This window comes from Amblyomma americanum, chromosome 2, assembly GCF_052857255.1.
Source record: "Amblyomma americanum isolate KBUSLIRL-KWMA chromosome 2, ASM5285725v1, whole genome shotgun sequence".
Lineage (NCBI taxonomy): Eukaryota > Metazoa > Arthropoda > Arachnida > Ixodida > Ixodidae > Amblyomma > Amblyomma americanum.
Window position 1 is genome coordinate 42393238 of NC_135498.1, and position 18412 is coordinate 42411649.

Genomic DNA, 18412 nt, shown 5'->3' on the forward strand with positions numbered 1-18412 from the left:
CAGGCATTTCGAATCACTCTTTAGACACGCTTTTTCATAAATGGAAGTTTTCCTACTCTGTCATAAGTCAACCTTACGCTACAGCCATTATGACTCTTTTTTTGCTTTTATTTGTGACTCTCAATAGGCTTTATATCTGGGCAAGAACAATGTGAGTGTGATTTCCGACATGCACGCACACACATAACAACAGTGCACAGGAGTGGAAACTTCACTGGTGCCAGCACGAGCAGATGGCTGGAAAGAGTCGAGTCACTAAGGAACGCTGAAGAAGGCCCATGAAGAAGGTATTAAGAAATGCTAGTTAATAAAATACCTTCTAAGCTCAGGCTAGAGCTCAGAATTAAATGCATTACTGCAATAACTGGCACCACAAATGATGTGAAAAGTGCATGAAGGTATGTGACTTTCTGCCTACCAGTAGCCGCGAGCTGTGTCAGACACTACTGCATTCTACCTGTGCATGGAGTTTTCTGCTCCCGTGTGTTTCTATGCTGTGCCTCAGGCACAAGTCTAGCACAAAGATAGTAGTAAAACAGTAATTACCTAGTAAATAAATTGCATGCATGTTGACCTACCTCTGAAAAGGCTGGCAGACTAACGGCCTTGGGTAGCGACTCTGCTGTACCATTCGTTGTTGGTGATTGTGCTGAGCTTGGACCTGCTACTGGAGATGTGCTACGGCCCGTTGTAAGGAAGTCCAACATAGTCTTTACACCGCTACCTTGCCCCGACGGCAGTGGCTCTAGCCTCCCAACTTGAATGCCAACCTGCAAAGAAACCACAGTGCAATTGCTCAGGAAACCAGCCCACTACTATCCTTAACCATAAGTGATTTAGTTCAAGCGGCAAACGAATGTCATAAGACAGTTAAATCGAGTTTGACGCCTTCCAATGATGTGAAGCTATATGACCAGTACACCAAGTTACTCAGTCAGCTCTCCAAATATTACAACAAAGTGAAATGTTGACATTCATTTTGACCGATTTTGTTAGAGAAAAAGGCCTTTTTAAAAAGTCACAATGGGTAGCTAAGCGAAGGGTTTTAAAACAGAAAAGTATCTGAGAGATGGTCTACTGTTTGTGGCCTAATGGTGACAGTTTAATGCAATCTTTCCATTCCACTTCACCTTCTTTTTCTCTCTGGTTCTTCTTCCTCGTTTTGTGTACACAAAGCTAACAAAAGTTCAGATACAGCATCCAAGTTTACCTGTCCAAATGTAAGCGCCTATCATAAACACAGAAACACTGATAATGCTCTCTGAATGTGACCTCCACATCACTGGCGAGGAGAGGCACTGGTGAAAGGCACTAGTACAGTAGATGCCAGCATGCAAAGTGCCAGGGTATCTCAACGTTTTGGCAACTTGTCACTCCGCAGTTACATAAGTAGTGAAAGTAGAAGATAACAGTCCATCTTAAGTCCTGCTAGCTTTCCTGACCTCAGCTGCACTGTTGCCCAAGAAAACAAATTTGCTTACAATTTCACAACAGACATCAAAAAATAGAAGAGCACATTATGTCCAATCATATTGCGTGGAATTTGGCACTAGAATAAGCCCCTGGTCAAGTGAGTCTGACAATTTCACAACAGCATCATAAAAAGCCAAGCTGTATGGCTGTGCTCCCCAAATTTTCTTGAATAAACTACTGTACGTATATTGCCACGTATAAACCAACTCTGAATACAAGTTGACCCCCTCACTCCCAGCCCTTGCTGGCCAAAAAAAAGCTGACTCAATGCCGCCGTGCTGCCCACTGTAGCCAAAGCAAAAAGATACATTTCTGTAGCGTTTCCTGTGGGATGGCATTGCGGCATGCACACAGCTCGAAGCAAAAGATGTGTAACAGTGCAATCACGAGTCCATCACTCGAAGGCAAATGTAGATCAAAGGCAATAAAATGGCATATTTTTCTGCTTTCCGCACTCCGGTGTGGCCCGGCTAACTGCTCTTTATGTGGCAAACCAAAATGCTAATGATTCTGTGGTTTCAGGTTCGGGTGTGATGGATGCACCGGAGGCTATTCAAAATCTGCTTTCACATCATTTACCGTTCACCAGGGAAAGTGGTCGCCAGCATGAACTAGCTGGGCAAATGGAGCAGCTAGAATTTTCTTTAGCAGAATCCATCTGCATAAGAATTAATGATTATTTTTTATGCATGAAGCTCCATGCATACTGATGAGAACGGGCACTGGTATGGGGTGCGTACTACCTGTGGCTTTACCGTAACTACCTTAGGCCTTGCAAATAGTGTGGCTCTGTGTATAGGTCAACCTCCTAATTTCTGATGGTCATTTTTGTAAAATAAAAATTCAACTTATTTACAGCAAAATATGGTAATTTAAGAATTGGTTAACACCTGGAGGCAAGCATGGGGCAATGCATAAATGAGCATGCAAGAGATGTGCAGTGCCCACATGACTATATTGCCGCGAATCTTTGCAGTGTTTGTTCATTCTTCAAATCTGCTGCCACGCCACTTTATCGTTTTGTTTGCGACGCAAGACGCGACTAGATTTATCTCGACTGATCACAGACAGGCAGGGCTGATTCTACGTCGTTCCGGAATGTTCTAGTAACTTTGCACGCTTTATCTCGAAAGTTCGCTATCAGCTTTAAATTGAGCGCGGCCGACAGTGGCGGGCATTCTGTTCGATGACCGCCGAGCACGCTTGTCGCTTTGCCGCCGCCGAATGATTCAGCCCATTGTGGACGCAAGTCAGCCCAATAAACAGTTTTCGTTTAGAAGACCTTTTGTCCGTCTTCATCGCTCCTTCAACTGCCGTCACCACTACGTGACAATATTAGACATCAGATAAAAGAGACAAATGTGACAATGCTACACATGCATTTCTGCTTGTGGCTTGACAGCAAAAACTACTTTTGTGGGTTAAACAAGCATCCCCATCAACTAGGCCCAATTTCCTACACTACAGCACCAGGCATCCTCTCACCCCTCGGATGTCGGGAGCCACAAGGTGCATCTGCATGGCAAGACTGCAGCACTCCTTAGAGATGATGGCCTTGTTGGCAGTCGGAGCCAGCAGGTGGGAAGACTTGGTCAGGTTGTCGCAGAGCCCGTGGCCCATGTACTTGGGTGGATTCAGGGGGGCATCCTTCTGCCGCACCTGTGCATGCCAAGCGTGATTTGGCAACTCATGACACATGCACATAAGAAGGCGCTCTCAAGCCCCTGGCAGGCTTTCTGGTATAGACCTTCCAGGGCGAGTGCTATGACAGTGCATTAACCCTGCAGAGTGACAGAGAACGGAAGAGAAAGATTGGTGGTCATACTCATACCTTGCTTAGATGAAGGCTTAATTTAGGTAAACTCAGAAATTCTCTCTTTAGACAGCTGCTGCATTTGTTCCAACTGAAATCTGCTGCACTTTACCACTCGTGACAACACATCACAATTCTACAACTATCGGTATAATAGCATACAAGGCAGATGAAACCGAAACCTCAAGTTATACAACTTAAATGGGCCGGCCTTGCAACACCTTTTGAGCACAGTAAATAAACTTGTTCAATCGCTGGACTTTGCTGTAATGAACATCTGAGCCAAGTAATACACTTCTGCATGAGCAGAGAGCCCAAAATCGTGCTCTAAAGTTGGCAAGCACTTTCTGGCGACTTTTTCAAAATCACGCCCTCCTCCATATCACACATCTGTGCATGTCGGTTAAAAAATGGCTACTGGTCAGATTCTTTCAGAGGTCACGTATCTACCTCGGCCGCAGACAATAAGCTGCGTGAATACAGTGTATTAGCAATCCCCCGCTCCCTAGGGAATTCCTGCACGCCTCGGTAGCTTGATGGTGAGGCCTAGTGAGTGAGGCCGACAAAGGAGCAGTGACCTTTGAGCATACAAAAAGTGACGAGAGGAGGGAGAAAGGTGCAAAGACGCTCAAATACAAATTTTAACGGCAGATAACTCAGCTTTTACAAAACGCATTAAAGAAATCTTTGCTGGAGGGTAGGAGGGTACTCGTGAAGAGGCATCCTTTAACATCCTTTAACATCTTATATAAAATTATATAAATAAATATAATTCGTAATATAAATAATGTGAATCATATAAAATTTCGTCAAAAACGCACACAAGGCCGGTGCAATTTTGTCAGTGAAGGGACAGCAACTCAAGCAGCCTTTACTAGAACGGAAAGACCTTTCCCAAAGTTTTAGCACCATTTCTAAGGCACTCTCAGCGATTCCAGAGACCACGAAAAATCGAGTGCCAAACACGCTAGGTTGGCTTCACCACACATTACCGTCAGCACGCAGAAATGGCGGGCCAAATGCCAGCTAAGGTGGCTTCTCCGCACTACAGCCATGTCGTAGAAAATGGCAGGTCAGATCGGAAGCTATCTCCATTTCCAGCAACTCCGTGACAGCCAACATGAGTGCAAGATGGTTACTGCAAGGCTGCAGCTGCCCATGCCGTTGCTTTCAGGGCGCTGTCAACAGGTACAAGAGGCGCCAAACTGTGCCGGCCACCTGGCTACCAACCCTCCACGCCATTGTATCCTCCGTGGCGCTATTGTCAAGCGTGAGATAAGAACACTAACTAGAGCAAGATAAAAGGGCGAACTTTGGTGCGAACGTGTGTCGCATCGCCACCACCACGTCACAAATGTACTGCGTTCGGTGAAGGCTGCTGCTTGCCATCTGAGCGAGCACCGCTTGGCGGGGGGCTTATATATCTGTTTACGGTCAACTGCGTTAGATATATACAGTATATAAATTGCATGTGCTTGCCAATATATTTAGGGAGAGTTCATATAACCAGTAATTTGTAATATCCGTGCTTACTGTTTGAGGTTCCACTGTGTAACTCTATATATAGATCAATAAGTAGTCCCAGAACTACAGCCATCATGGCCTGTCTTGAAAATGCACTACCCCAATAAACAAAAGTCCTATGTGCACATCGCCCTGACATGCCACTGCCACGCTCTCATGTGCCAGCACACACAAAAGCATACACGCAGGTGTCATACACAGAAACACAAAACTCTCACCTTGACTTTCAGAGTAATGGTGCGACCTTGAACTCCAGCTTCAGTTAGTCGCTTCTCAACCTCTGTAGACAGCTGGCCGATGAACTTGAGCATATCAGTAGACTGAAGACAAAAAAAGAGCAAGCTTCTGTATTTATTTTTCTTTTCAACTTGTAGCAATGACATTATTACAGGAGCATCGCCCCTGCTGATAGCAATAGTATAAGAAATAGATTCTTATAGTGCCCAAGTTCAGCCTTGTATGAGTGCAAATCACTTCAGCCCTTATATCATACTCTTCCTTGTCTTGTAAATATAATTTTCCTCACCAAGGCCTATTAACATAAAGGCACAAGGCACAGTAGTAAAACTAAGCAGTCCATTGTTGCAAAATAAATTTGAATTAAACAATGCAATTTTTGAACCCAAGCAGCAAAACTTCATCCAAAATCTAACTTATCAAGTGCTATTTCATGATCCAAACATAAATAAAAACGCTGGGAATATGAGAATTCTGCCACAATCGCAATGAACTGTGCCATCTAATTCAACGCGCTGAGTGCTCTAACCCCAAAATCGATCAAGTACATGTGCTGAGCGTCACCTCTTTAAAACGGATGCCGTAGTTGACCTCCGCTGACACAGACTTCCGCAGCTTGTCGAACTGCAGGGTGCGGTTATCAACGCCCCTAGCATAATTGTACAGGAGAGACGATGTCTTGATACCAAACTTTGCCTTGAGCGTGTCCAGTGGCACTGCTTGGAGCTGCCTGCATGTCTCCACACCCATTTCCGCCAGCTGAGTCTGTAGCCTGTAGCCGACACCTGCACAGAGAACCAAATCAGGAAATGCGAAGGCAACGGAACATAAATGACAAACTATGTGGATCAGATGCCTCAAGCTTGTCTTGCTATGTGGACTGCACTGACAAACTTCTCACAAACCGGATGCCACAAAAAGGAAGAGGGGAAAAAAAAAAATGGGAGAAGGAAGCGTTTCCCTCATGCCGCCAGTGAATTCATATGTTGCCTTGCAGCCGGGGATAGTAGAAAGGTAGAAAAGTAGTGCCACTTTAGTTCGACCCAAAGTATGTGGGCAGTATCAAACCATGAACAGTGATAAAGAGGCGTGATAAGGATGGAAAAGAAATCGAGGTGTTACTGGAGTGGTGTTTCCAGAACTAAGGTTGAAATCTTTAGCTAAAGACATCAGGCTGTATAAGGTCTGCAGGCCAAGTGTTTTGAGAGCCTTAATGCAGGTAATGCAAGCAATTGATTTAGATACACCATAAAAATCTAGCACTCTCTCCATGCATGTATGCACTTAATACAGAGCTGAGATAGCATGTTCCTAGGTACACAAAGAATAGTACTACATCATTCAATAAAATCAATTAACGAGCACAGGGGTGCCTTTATAAGGTTCTCTTCTGTTGAACCAGCTGTAGAATTTGGCACTTAACCTTGTTCTATTTATTCTCCTTTACATGTTGTTCCCCTGCCAACGCAAAACGAGTGCAACGCAGCTTTTAGCCAATTTTCCTTATGTATCCCTAACTTAGTGCACAAAGTTGTGAGAAATTAAGGTCAGTGACCGCCAGCATCTCAAGAATGGGTGCCTGTGGTGCTAAGGCCAATATGGCGTCTATACGAGCCAAAATGACAGGAGCTGATACTTCCAGCAATGTCATATGTGCAGCGCAAAGCACACATGGGACGAAGGACAGAAATACATGCCACGGTGCCTGTGGTGTGTGTTTCTGTTCTTTGTCCCTTGTGTTCTTTGCACTACATACTATATGACACAGAATATCGACATGCCCCAACATCCACCGCTTCCAGCAATGGCTTGGCTAGCACAAAACTCCTTCAATGAAGCTAGCAGAACATTTTATGAAAACAGGCCGCATAACCTTTATCACTAAACGTTATGTAACCACACCACAGCTCTTGCACGAACAACCTGTCATCACTAAAAGTATACTATGCTGACATGTCAGATAAGTGAACTGACTAGGCTTCACAAATATATTTACATGGGAGTTTTCTTTCCACACTTACCTGGAAGATCTTTTACATTGACATTTTCAAAAAAGGTCTGCAGACTGCTGCTGTCCACAAAATGATGACCATTTGGCTTGGCAAACCGATTAGCAACTCTGGCCGCTAGCATGTTGGGCCCTTGAACAAAGGTTTGAGATAAATCAGTGTCTTAGCACCTTGCAAGAGCACCTTCATTATCAACATCAAAGGCAAAGATAATAACACATCAAATTATGGCAGAGCACATACACATACAAGCATGCAGACACCTGCCTCACAATGATGGTTAGTGTCTAACCATGACAAGAGTATAGCCTGAAAGTTGTAAGCTCTCTAATGCAATGCTTTGAACATATGCACACCAAGCCACGCATTGCAAAGCAACCTAATTAGTGATTTTTTAAAGAAATCTGTAAAGCAATAAATTAACAACCTGCCAGAACAACAACATTCCAGCAGCCACTTGCATAAGACATAATAGACCTTGAGAAATCATTACTGGTTAAGTAAGAAGAGACACTGCCGTTAATGCTATTCATTTGTGATTTAACTTAGATCAACCTTCAACATGGTAATTTCGACAAGCAATTAGATTTCCAGTAAAACAGTACAACAAGGCTTTCATACTAGTATTAATATATTAAAGGGACTATGCAAAGAATAAAAAGTCACTTGTAAATGTTTTCAATGCTTAGAAATGATGCTAAGAAGCATTCACACAAAGTATGAGTCTTCGGAAATAAGCCGGCAATTTATTATGAACTTTTAAAAACCGTGTTTTTCAAAATTCGCTGGCCGATTGCTGTACTCATAGTGACCGATTTTGGAATTAAATCGTGGAACAAAGACATCACTGTACCATGACGTCGCCAGGCCACCTCACGCTCTCATTCGCTGGAGCCACGGCAGCCACGACGTCACGGGCACACTTCCGGTAGCCGTGAAAATTGTCTGCTCGTGCTGCCGCGCGACCCTCTTGGGCAAGCGAGCCAGGGCATTGCCTTTGCGCATATGGTTTCAATTTTCCTCTGCCGCCTCCTTCTGTCGGGAGTTCCGGAGCCACTCGCACGGCTCTTCGTGCGCACGCATAGGGCTCGATGCCCATCGCGGCCGTAAAAGCGAGCAGTCGCACCTCGAGGTCCGGGTTTATTACTGCTAATTACCACAGATGACAAGCAAAGAAACCCGACGCGCGCCGCAATCCAGGAAGGAGAAGAGACCGGAGAGATGCCGCCACGCCGCCGACGCTGCTGCTGGGGGGCTAGGAGTGACAACCGGAAGTTGCAAAGCGAACGTCATCTGATGACGTATTCAAAGGCGGGGCGCAGTCCCAGACCTGTTTTCTTAATTTTTTTCTGGTGCTCCTCGTGTACGAGTTGAGAGGGGAGAGGAGGAGCGTAATTTTTAATCGTCTATATCTTCGCTGTTATTGATGCTAGCTCAAAAATTCTTGCACTGGGGTGACGAGTGATCGAATGCCTATCTCTCGTCTGCTTTACGTAATCTCAATTAATTTATTGCATAGTCCCTTTAATATTCTTTGTTTGCAAACTGCCATTCTCTAGAGATTAGGCGGCATGAAAACTGGTATAGTACACAAGCACAGAGTGGAATAAAACAAGCATGGACATTCTACACTAGTTTGCGCGAACGTTAAGCAATAAACACATGAGGTGACAATTTGCAGTGAACTGCCTTGCGATGAGCAAAGAGCCACAGAACTGCTGCAGCTCGGTTCTGGTGTTCAAGAGAATTATGCCCGTCGCTCAGAAGTGGCATGTGAGACTCGCCAATAACAAAATGCTTTGCGCATATGTGATCTCCGATCCATTTGCATGCGAAATTGCTTTTCGAGTATGGTTGTGGCGGAGAAGCTGTCAACACTTGCCTTGTCATGGCCCATGCACCAAGAAATGCGATGTGAAACCTGCTAGCAGTAATTGCACAGAAAAGAGTGTTGAGGGAAATATCGTTTGGTATAAGTATCACCACTGCAGGCAGTTTGGCATCGCTGCAAAGTATCCCCTCAGGTCCATGTAACTTTATTAAAATGCAACGCATTACAGATTTCTGTCACCTTTATCATTCTTTGTACATTTTAGTCTTAAATATGGGTTTTTAGCATAGTTATACTTGTCTGATAACGTGAGATGAACAAACATTGAAGCGGCTGCAATCAAGCAACACTGAAAATATGCTGCTATGCCTCCAAGTCCTGTCGCTTTGTGCAGGTGTACCAGCGGCAAGACATTTTGGGTGCACAAGTAGCAAGGCACAAAAATTGATGGTGACATGACTTGAGTTGCCAATAGCATTCATGGCTCAGCTAACCAAACATAATCTGATGAAAAATGCACTATAAATTCACATACCTAGGCCCACAGAAGCAGTGCAGAGAGTTTTCTCTTCAATCTTCTTTCGTAAAAATTCAGCGAATTCATTTGGCGTGCAGCTGGCTTCTTGCAGGACTTTTGTAACATCAGCATAGAGCTCATCACAGCTGATAGCTTCAATGTCGACGGTAAAACTGCACATACACACACACATTTTGAATGTTGGCTTTGAAACTTCACAGACACTGTACCAAACCAAAACGAGCCTATAAAGAAACAAACACTGTGCCTTACAAAAATTAATCTAGAAAGCAGCATTTAAAATGCGAAGCTAAAAGCCCTTTTAGCTTCACATGAGCCCCCACCCCATATAAGCAGCATAAATATCGTAAGTAATATACACTGCAACAGCACATTCTCTTACAAAGCTTTTCTTTGTTTCACATGACCTTCCATCCAAACTGGCCGAGGGTACGCCTTTCAGAAGTTTGCTGAATGTCAATAGATTGTCTCCGCAAAAGCCAACACAAGAATACATCATATCATGAGTAAATACAACGTACCTCTGGGATCGCAGTGTGCACTAAAATATTAACTATGTGGAATTGAAAAGGCACATGTGCTTGCACAAGAGGATTTCAGTGCCACATTACAGAACTTACATACCAGCTCTCCGAAACTTCAGTACCCACGACATCAACATAACTAGATCAGAGAGCCATGTTATGCTTACTTTTGACACAATCAGTACAGAGCATCTAAAGGGCATTCCAGTCATGATGTGCCAAAATTTTAAATAAATCACGGTGTTTCATAGAAACAAAACGAAGTGAGTACTATCTCTTTGTTTTGTTGTGCCTATTCAATTATTTAGACACTAATACTTCAACTTTTTGCATATTCCTTACAGCGCCCAGAAGTCGGAAGGAAAGTTGCAGAGCTTCATAAGGAATGTCTGCTTTGGATGATCTTATAGTTGGATACAACTAAAGAATGAGGTGACAAATGCATCTCAAAGCATCGCCCTCTAGCCAATGGCGTGGAACAATTTTCATGACACCGTGGTTAATCCAATTAAGTCGTGGATAGCCCCCTTTCATCTGCCACCCCCTGTGATGTCACACTAGGAGGTCCAAAGAGATTAACCACAACGTAATAAGAATCGGTGGAGATTTCTTTAGGGACATTTGCCGCTTTATTCTCAAGTTGCATCAGACTATATAGTGGCTGATATGGCCAGATATCCTCTCACTGGTGAAGTGACATAAACCTTGCTCTTGGAGAGGCATGGCACTATGAATTACTGCAAAACACAACAAGATAGTTTGCAAAACGGATGAAGAGTGGCAGCTCGGGCTTATCAAGAGAAAGACCTATAGCAAGAAAACCTCTTCAATGGCTCCTTACGATGCCTCAAGGCAGGGTTCCGACTGTGGAATGGCACTCTAAATGTGACAATTTCAAGGAGACATGACGCAAGCTGTGACATTTTAGCTAGAATCAGCAGAGCAATTTCGGCAGCAGTTTTTTTTCTTCTTGGAATACCAACAGCACCCAAATGATCCAAGCTTAGTTTTTGGGGGTTCATTAAAATTATGCCCCAAAAGTTTTGTGCTGCTTCAATGATTCACAAGAGTAGAGGTCATATCAGATGACTTTATGCATGCTTTCCCAAAAGCGAATGACAGGTTCATTACCCCTTGCAGACAATTTTCTAAATGACACTTCATGTGTCATTCACTACTCCATGTTATACAGAAGGGTAGCGGATCGGGCTAGTTGGTGCAGATTTGACATTTTCAGAAGCGCTAAAACACCGAGGACGCAGAGGGAACAGACAGGGACGAGCGCTCGTCCCTGTCTGTTCCCTCTGCGTCCTCGGTGTTTTAGCGCTTCTGAAAATGTTATACACAAGTCATGCTGTCAGAGATTATTCTTTCATGCTATCAACAACCCGCCCTTTGCTTACTAGATCCCTTTCGACAGCAGCACTACTGTGGGAGGAGCACAAGATGACTTTTACAAAAAGTTGCAAATTTTTGTGACCTTCTCAACACGGCTCGAACCACAGAGCATCTAGCCAGCATTTGGCTCAGTTTCTGCATGGCCTACGAGATCAGTGCGACAAGAAGAGCAAGCATTCTAAAACAAAAGTTATTTTGATCCTAGGCAGCACAGCGCCAAAGATGAGAAAACCGAAAGTGTGCAAATTCTACACACTACTGATTGCGCCTTTACTAAGGAAAATAATTTTGACTGTAGCATACGTTTCCTGATCTGCGCCAGCCCAAACTTAGTGAAGAGTGTGCCAGCCAGTACAGAACAAGCCGCATATGCAGTGCTTGCTTCAAGGAAAACGAGAAAAAGACAACAAAAGCAACTCAGACATAATGTTGCGCCTCATACAAGTGCGCACCAAAACCAATATGTATGGGATCGTGTGCTGGGCACTCGCTATACTGTCAATTCTAGTCGAAGCTTTTTCCTGACTTGGCCAAATTCCTGATGGCATATCCCCAATGTTTCTGATTTCTTCAGGTGTTCAAAATTTATCTCACAATTCAGGCGTTTCAGCGTTCCTGCGTTGCTAGACACCTTTAATTAGCTGTAACCCTTAACGGAAAATAAGAGTTCTCATAACGAGAATGGCAGACATACCTACCATTCAGACATACCCACTATACTAGCTAGGGTATCTACTACAGTGAAATCTCATTAATTCAAAGTTAATTCATAACTATAATGAGCAAGCAGATCTCCCCGGTGATTTATTACTTCACCTACACATGAAATGCTGTGCCACATACAGCCGAGCGCGCTTATAAATGAACCTGTCAGTAATGCGGATGGCGTTCGTTACACCAGAAGTTTGAAGTAAATGGACTTCCCATTTTACAGCAAAAAATGTTAAGTCCGACAAAAGTGCCGTTTATTTCTTAAAAATCTGAGTTATATGCATCTATTTTTTCAAAGCAGACCTTATCACGCTGCTTTCCAAACTGTCGAGCATGATCATGTTCTCGCGCTGAGATCTTTACTACTAACAATCTGCTCTGGGACGTGGTATAACTAATCGTAATTCAAGCATTAATGGCAGCTGGTGGCAGGTCGGCTTTCCTAATCAGATTCCTAACAGCTGGAAGTTCTCATACTTTGCACACAATGGCTTTGTTAGAGTACGTCTCTGCAAACCAACGAAGTCATCCCAGGAGACATCTGACCAGCTATGCATCAATGATGTGTTGCAGCAAATCCACACGTGGCTCATTGATACATGGGTGGGTTTTTGACATCATCATCTGTCATTCATGGGCCCATGCAGTGATGAAGGTATACTGCACCGCACGTGTGCGCAGAAAGTATCAGCTTCACTCTCTGCTGTCTGCGCTGTCGGCATGCGATAGCAGTAAAAAATGTGGAGAGCCGAGCAGGCAGGTGAAGCATACCGCTTGCTCAGCGGGGCCAGCAAGGCATTCAAACTTCTCAAATCTCTCCCACTAGTTGATCCCAGACTGTGCACAGTAGATTCACTTTCGACACTGCCGTTTTGTACCCATCGCATTTCTCCTACGTTAGACGCTTCGCCCAGTTGACACTCATGCACGGAATGATTGACTTTGTAGGGCATCAGCGCACTTGGCCGGCGGTTACTTACAGTTTTAGTACTGCCTTTTCTATTGCTTTTTTTTAACCTGTCCTTTCCGGGATGGTGTCACAGGTGCTCAGAGACACTCTTCGGTCTCCTCATTTGCTGGAAGCGCGAGTTTTTCTACTACACGGGAAGGATGGCAAGGAGTCTACAGCCCCTCCTCATTCGCAATAGAGTAGTGTGGCAAAACTTGTTCGTTGTCACTGAGATACTTACCATTGCTCCAATACATATTTTGACTGTAGCACCACCCTAGTATGTAACACCCAAGCATTTATTATATCTGTGGCTGTTATAAATGGGCCTGACTGTACTACCAAGAGGGCAAAGTACCAACAAAACAGAAAAATAAGCGCTGCAGTTGGCATAAAATAAACAGACAATACCGACAACATATGGTACAACACCAACACATCACCAACACCACTCTAGTATTTGAATACAAACAGACAATTTATGAAGCAGATGCATTCATAGGCATAAATGCATCCACTCCGTACATATCTATCTGCAATGTAACAGTTTGTACAAGAGAAAAAAAAAAAGGAAGAATAAAGCTGCTAATTGCTACTCCAACTGAACTGGGACTTACCTCGCTACAATATCGTACAGCAGTTTGGAGACCTCATCATAACTTTCGAATTCATAAGGTATGGCCACGAGGTCTGGGCATAGTTTCCTTGCCTGCCCTAAATACATGCGGCTCTTGACACCAGCCCTCCGTGCTTCATAACTGCAGCTGGCTACTTCTGAACGGGATATCATGTCGCTCCCCTCAGCTTGAGACACCAATGAAGTTGAACTAGTTGATGCAACGGATGTGTCAGATGTTTTTCCATGGCATACGGCTACCGGCTTTCCTATTGAGAAGAAAAGCAGACAGGCTCTGTGCAAATTATACTTGAGATTGAGGCAGTTGCAAGCACAGTGCAATGAAACAAAAAATTTTAAAAATTTTCTATTCTAGAAAATAGCCCTGAAAGGGGGGCGGGGGTTGGAGGGGGGGAGGTGGGGGGCAGCCCATTTGAATGGCAGTGCTGATGGATCTAGCAAAGCAGCAGCAATTCTGCTAATTTATAAGCTTTATAAAGTTATTTCACTAAATGTCAAGAAAAAAAAGTAGCAGCAATAGTAGCTGGTAGCAATAGGAGTTGCTCCAAAGCCATACATGTCTGACTGTGACGACTTCATGATTATCTGAAAGGTTAACAATGCAAATAAATAAAGAAATCATGATCAAGAAAAGAAAACAAGCATGAAACTGAACTTCACGGCTGTTTACGTACAGCAGCACGATTCATGTTCTGTTACAAAACAAAGTGGTGACAGTTTGTTAACACAGTAAACCCCAGCATTTCACTCATGACCTCCATTTTTAATGAGAATTTCATGAAATCCTGCCTATTAAAGTGTGCCTGCTTTCAGCTGTTATGCTGATGCATGATGCATATTATGCTTCAATTTATAAAAGACTGCTGTGTAGATGTAGCAAGCAATTTCTATTGTTGTGAGTTCCTGTCATGCATTCAGTGCACTAAGAGCCAAGCAAACAACACATAGCTGCAATGGCATTTCCCGTCTTCATTTTTAGCACTATGCAGAAAAACCACTCTCACCTTTCAAGTGTGGCCTTGTACGCAGACCAACAGAGACGAAAAAGCAGTCCATGTCAATATGCATAACGACCGTATCTCTACTTGTGGGTGGTGCTTGTTCTCTAGAGTCCTTCTGTGCCAAATATTGCTTCAGTTCTTCAATACCACCAAACACACCGTTGCTGGCCGCCCGCTTCTGAGTGACATAGTCTCTAAGCTTGATACTTGCAGTTGATATGTGATGTAGCCGTGACCTGCCATAGAACTCTTCAAGGAACTTCGGGTCACCCGCTGTAGGTCTGCGCTCAGAGCCATCTTTTGTAGACTGAGTATGTACACCACTCTCGTTGTGGTGTTCCAGACGTTCATCCTCGTCATTCTCCGAGGAAAGCCAACTGTCATGGTCATTGCTGTGACTAGTGGAAGCCTGTGGTACCACAGATGATGTTGACGGTTTCTCGTACCTCACCAGATTGAGCTTCTGCTGGCCGTTTTTCAGGTCGGGTGAATACAACATATAGTCTTGGACAGGTAGGAGCCTTCCAGCTTGTACACTAAGTGAAATAAAACACGAGAGAACCAAACAGGCTGAGGGCTAAAGTACACACATGCACAAATTATTGCACTCCGTTAGCATGTGAGGTCCTACTTACCTATCAGAAATCCAGCTGGGCTTGACGACATAATCCTTCAGGTCTATTAGCTTCGCTGGTGGGAGGTTTGTCGCAATCATGTAGCAATTAGGTTGACGTTTGTAGTAGTGCTGGTATGTGCCACCATGCTGCATCATTATCCTCTTGATTTCTTCTGCTGTTGGGTCTGAAAAAAAAAAAAACACAGTAGGTCAAAGAAGCCCCCTACGCGAGGCTGTTGGCATCTCACTGGCAAAAGGTCGGCGAAAACGCGAGGTAATTTTCTTGCATGCAAGTTAGGATAACTTTTTGAATGCAAAGTATCAGCAGGGATCGCTCGACGGCTTCCCAGCGCCTGCATGAAAGACGAATCACGTCAGGGCCGTCCTTGAAGCCAAGAGTCAAAGGAAATATCGTGATGTCTTCATAGATCTAGCTTTTAGAACGAAACCAAACGTGCCCATTCATGGCAAACGCAAACAATGCGGTCGCAGAACACCCACCTGTGTAGCCGTTCACAAAGACGCTTATTCCCCTGAATATAGCAGTTGATTGCTCTTCTTGAGTCGAGTCGATTTCGTTCAGTGCATCGTGGAGGAATTGTTGCTCCAACTTGTGTACTTTGGCGGACATGTAACCACCCTGCAAAACAATGAAAGTGCGGCTCACGCATCAGAGACCTCGGAGAGCAACAGCAATTAAAAATGTCAAGAGGTCGCATATTTGAGTTCGGAAAGCCTTGAAATCAGCTGCATGCAACGAGTAAGCAGGTGCGCTCCTCACAAATTCTTCGAACCCCGTGGGGCCGAATCGCCTTCGTCTCGACCGCTTGCCCATCGCTGCCATCACCGGGGGTCACTCATTGAAGCGGGTGGACCATCTCCCAAGTTTCGCGCAATAGGCGTGCGCTCTAACCGGCCCGCGGCCGCTTTTGCATTTTGGAGACACTTCAACACCTCACTACATCGCCGAGCGCGCAGATTCCCCCGCATGCCTTTCCGCATCCTTCCAGTAAGTACATTTGTCCGTCACAGGAAACAGGAAACAGCTGGAATGGTTGCGCCTTCTGGAGGCGGAAACTTTGGCGCGAGACTTGAAAGTTTGGTTTGATGCACTTCGCTTAAAGCCACGCTCATCAAACTTTGCTATTCACGTAGCTGCCGCTCGTAATCCTATGTGTTTCGCGCCTGAAACTGTGCATTTGGACTCGTCTTTTCGCAGTTCAGGCCTCGCGTTTTCGAGCTGTCTCCTTTCTTCACATCACTTGCAGCGAAGGATCTATTTGGCAGAGGAACGCTGGGCGGTGCACATGGGTTGGTTGGTAATAAGTTTATTAGACCCATTTCAGAGGATTAAGTGAGGGTGTGTGAAGGGAAGGGATGTTCGTCAGGACGGAGACGGGCCCTCGGGCCGCTCTAGGTGGCCGGGCATTCTCGGGCCTCGCCGACCTTCAAGGCGCAGCCCACGGTGCGAAGCTGTAGCTCCGCCTGTGAGCTGCGCAGAGCAGCCTCCAATTGCTCCTGTGATTCTATCCCTTGGAAGGGAGGTTTCGGTTTGTTTGGGCGAACTTGAACATCATCATCACCATCGGCCTGACTACGCCCACTGCAGGGCAAATGCCTCTCCCATGTCTCTCCAATTAACACTGTCCTTTGCCAGCTGCGCCCACCGCATGCCCCACCTAACTTTCTGCCGCCCCCTGCTAGGCTTTATTTGTCTTAGAATTCACTATGTTACCCTTAATGACCAGCGATTATCTTGCCTTCGCATTACATGCCCTGCCCAAGCCCATTTCTTCCTCTTGATTTCGACTTGGATGTAATTAACCCGCGTTCGTAACCTGACCCACTCTGCCCGCTTTCGGTCTCTTAACGTTACACCTATCATTTTTCTTTCCATAGCTCACTGCGTTGTCCTTAACTTGAGCTGGACTCTTTTCGTCATCCTCCACGTTTCTGCCCCATAGGTGAGTACTGGTAAGATACAGCTGTTGTATACTTTTCTCGTGAGGGATAATGGCAAACTGCCATTCATGATCTCAGAGAACCTGCCATATGCGCTCCACCCCATTCTTATTCTTCTAGTTATTTCCCTCTCTTGATACAGATCAGCGTTCACTATCTGCTCCAGTAGGCTTATTCCCTCACAGCTTCCAGCACCTCGCTAGCAATTGTGAACTGCTGTTCCCTTGCTAGACATTTTTTGAACATTACTTTGGTTTCCTGCATGTTAATTTTTAGAACCGCCGTTCTACTCTGCCTATCTAACTCATTGATCATGTTCTGCAGTTTATCTCCTGGGTGACTCAGCAAGGTAATGTCATCAGCTAATCGCAGATTATTAAGGTTTTTCTCCATTGACTCTTATCCATGACTGTTCCCAATTGAGGCCTCGGAATTCCTCCTGTAAACAGGCGGTGAATAGCATTGGCGAGATCGTGTCTCCCTGCCTGACGCCCTTCCTAATTTCATTGCGGACTTTATGGAGGACTATGGTATACCTGTGCAGTGCTATGGACATCTTCCAGTATTTTCACATTAGGCAAATTTGATATGTGTATTTAAAATCCGCTCTGGTGCTTGGGCCTAAGTGACAGGTTGGAGATTTCTCCCCTCTTTGTATGAGGGAGAGGAGGAAAGCAAATTTAGGAAGTGAGATAATTTTTCAACTTCGAACATCCAACCACTTTCGAGCACCTTCGAACATTGCTTTGAAAGCCAACTGCCGTTGGCAAGTTTGAGCTGTTTTCAAGGCTTTCCGAACTCATATATGCGACCTCTGACATTTTTAATTGTTGTTGTTCTCCGAGGTCCCTGATGCGTGAGCCGAACTTTCATTGTCTTACAGGGTGGTTACATGATAGCAAAAGTACACAAGTTGGCGCAACAATAAGCAGTTGGAGAACACCTAGCTCCTTATTCCGTAACTTGGAAGGGACTGCTTTGCAAACACTACTTGATACTTTAAACGAAGTGTGGCATTCTGGCGTCATGCCGGGAGAGTGGAAGCATTCCATTGTGGTTCCAATACCCAAGTCAGGTTAGCCTCCAGTATCTCTCTCGGCCCTTCGTCCAATTTCCCTCACGCCTACCATGTGCAAGCTTTATGAAAACATTCTCGCCGCACGCTAGTCGTGGTGGCTGAAATCCCATG

At 44.7% G+C, this 18412-nt stretch overlaps 2 protein-coding genes across 2 annotated transcripts in view; one reads left to right on the forward strand and one right to left on the reverse strand.

Moving 5' to 3' along the window:
* Window positions 1-16305, reverse strand: part of Rev1 (Rev1 DNA directed polymerase) — a 26765-nt gene extending 10460 nt beyond the window's left edge. The window contains exons 1-11 of the mRNA XM_077654062.1: window positions 16043-16305; window positions 15763-15901; window positions 15281-15446; window positions 14649-15181; window positions 13625-13892; window positions 9423-9577; window positions 7069-7188; window positions 5612-5832; window positions 5029-5130; window positions 2959-3132; window positions 579-770 (exon numbers count right to left, since the gene is read on the reverse strand). Coding sequence (XP_077510188.1) covers window positions 579-770; window positions 2959-3132; window positions 5029-5130; window positions 5612-5832; window positions 7069-7188; window positions 9423-9577; window positions 13625-13892; window positions 14649-15181; window positions 15281-15446; window positions 15763-15901; window positions 16043-16105 — 2133 coding nt within the window. The 5' untranslated portion in view covers window positions 16106-16305. The remainder of the gene's footprint in view (window positions 1-578; window positions 771-2958; window positions 3133-5028; window positions 5131-5611; window positions 5833-7068; window positions 7189-9422; window positions 9578-13624; window positions 13893-14648; window positions 15182-15280; window positions 15447-15762; window positions 15902-16042) is intronic.
* Window positions 16306-16638: 333 nt separating this feature from the next.
* The window catches only part of LOC144119654 (uncharacterized), a 32254-nt gene continuing 30480 nt past the window's right edge, over window positions 16639-18412 (forward strand). Inside the window, exon 1 of the mRNA XM_077652220.1 lies at window positions 16639-16726. Coding sequence (XP_077508346.1) covers window positions 16639-16726 — 88 coding nt within the window. The remainder of the gene's footprint in view (window positions 16727-18412) is intronic.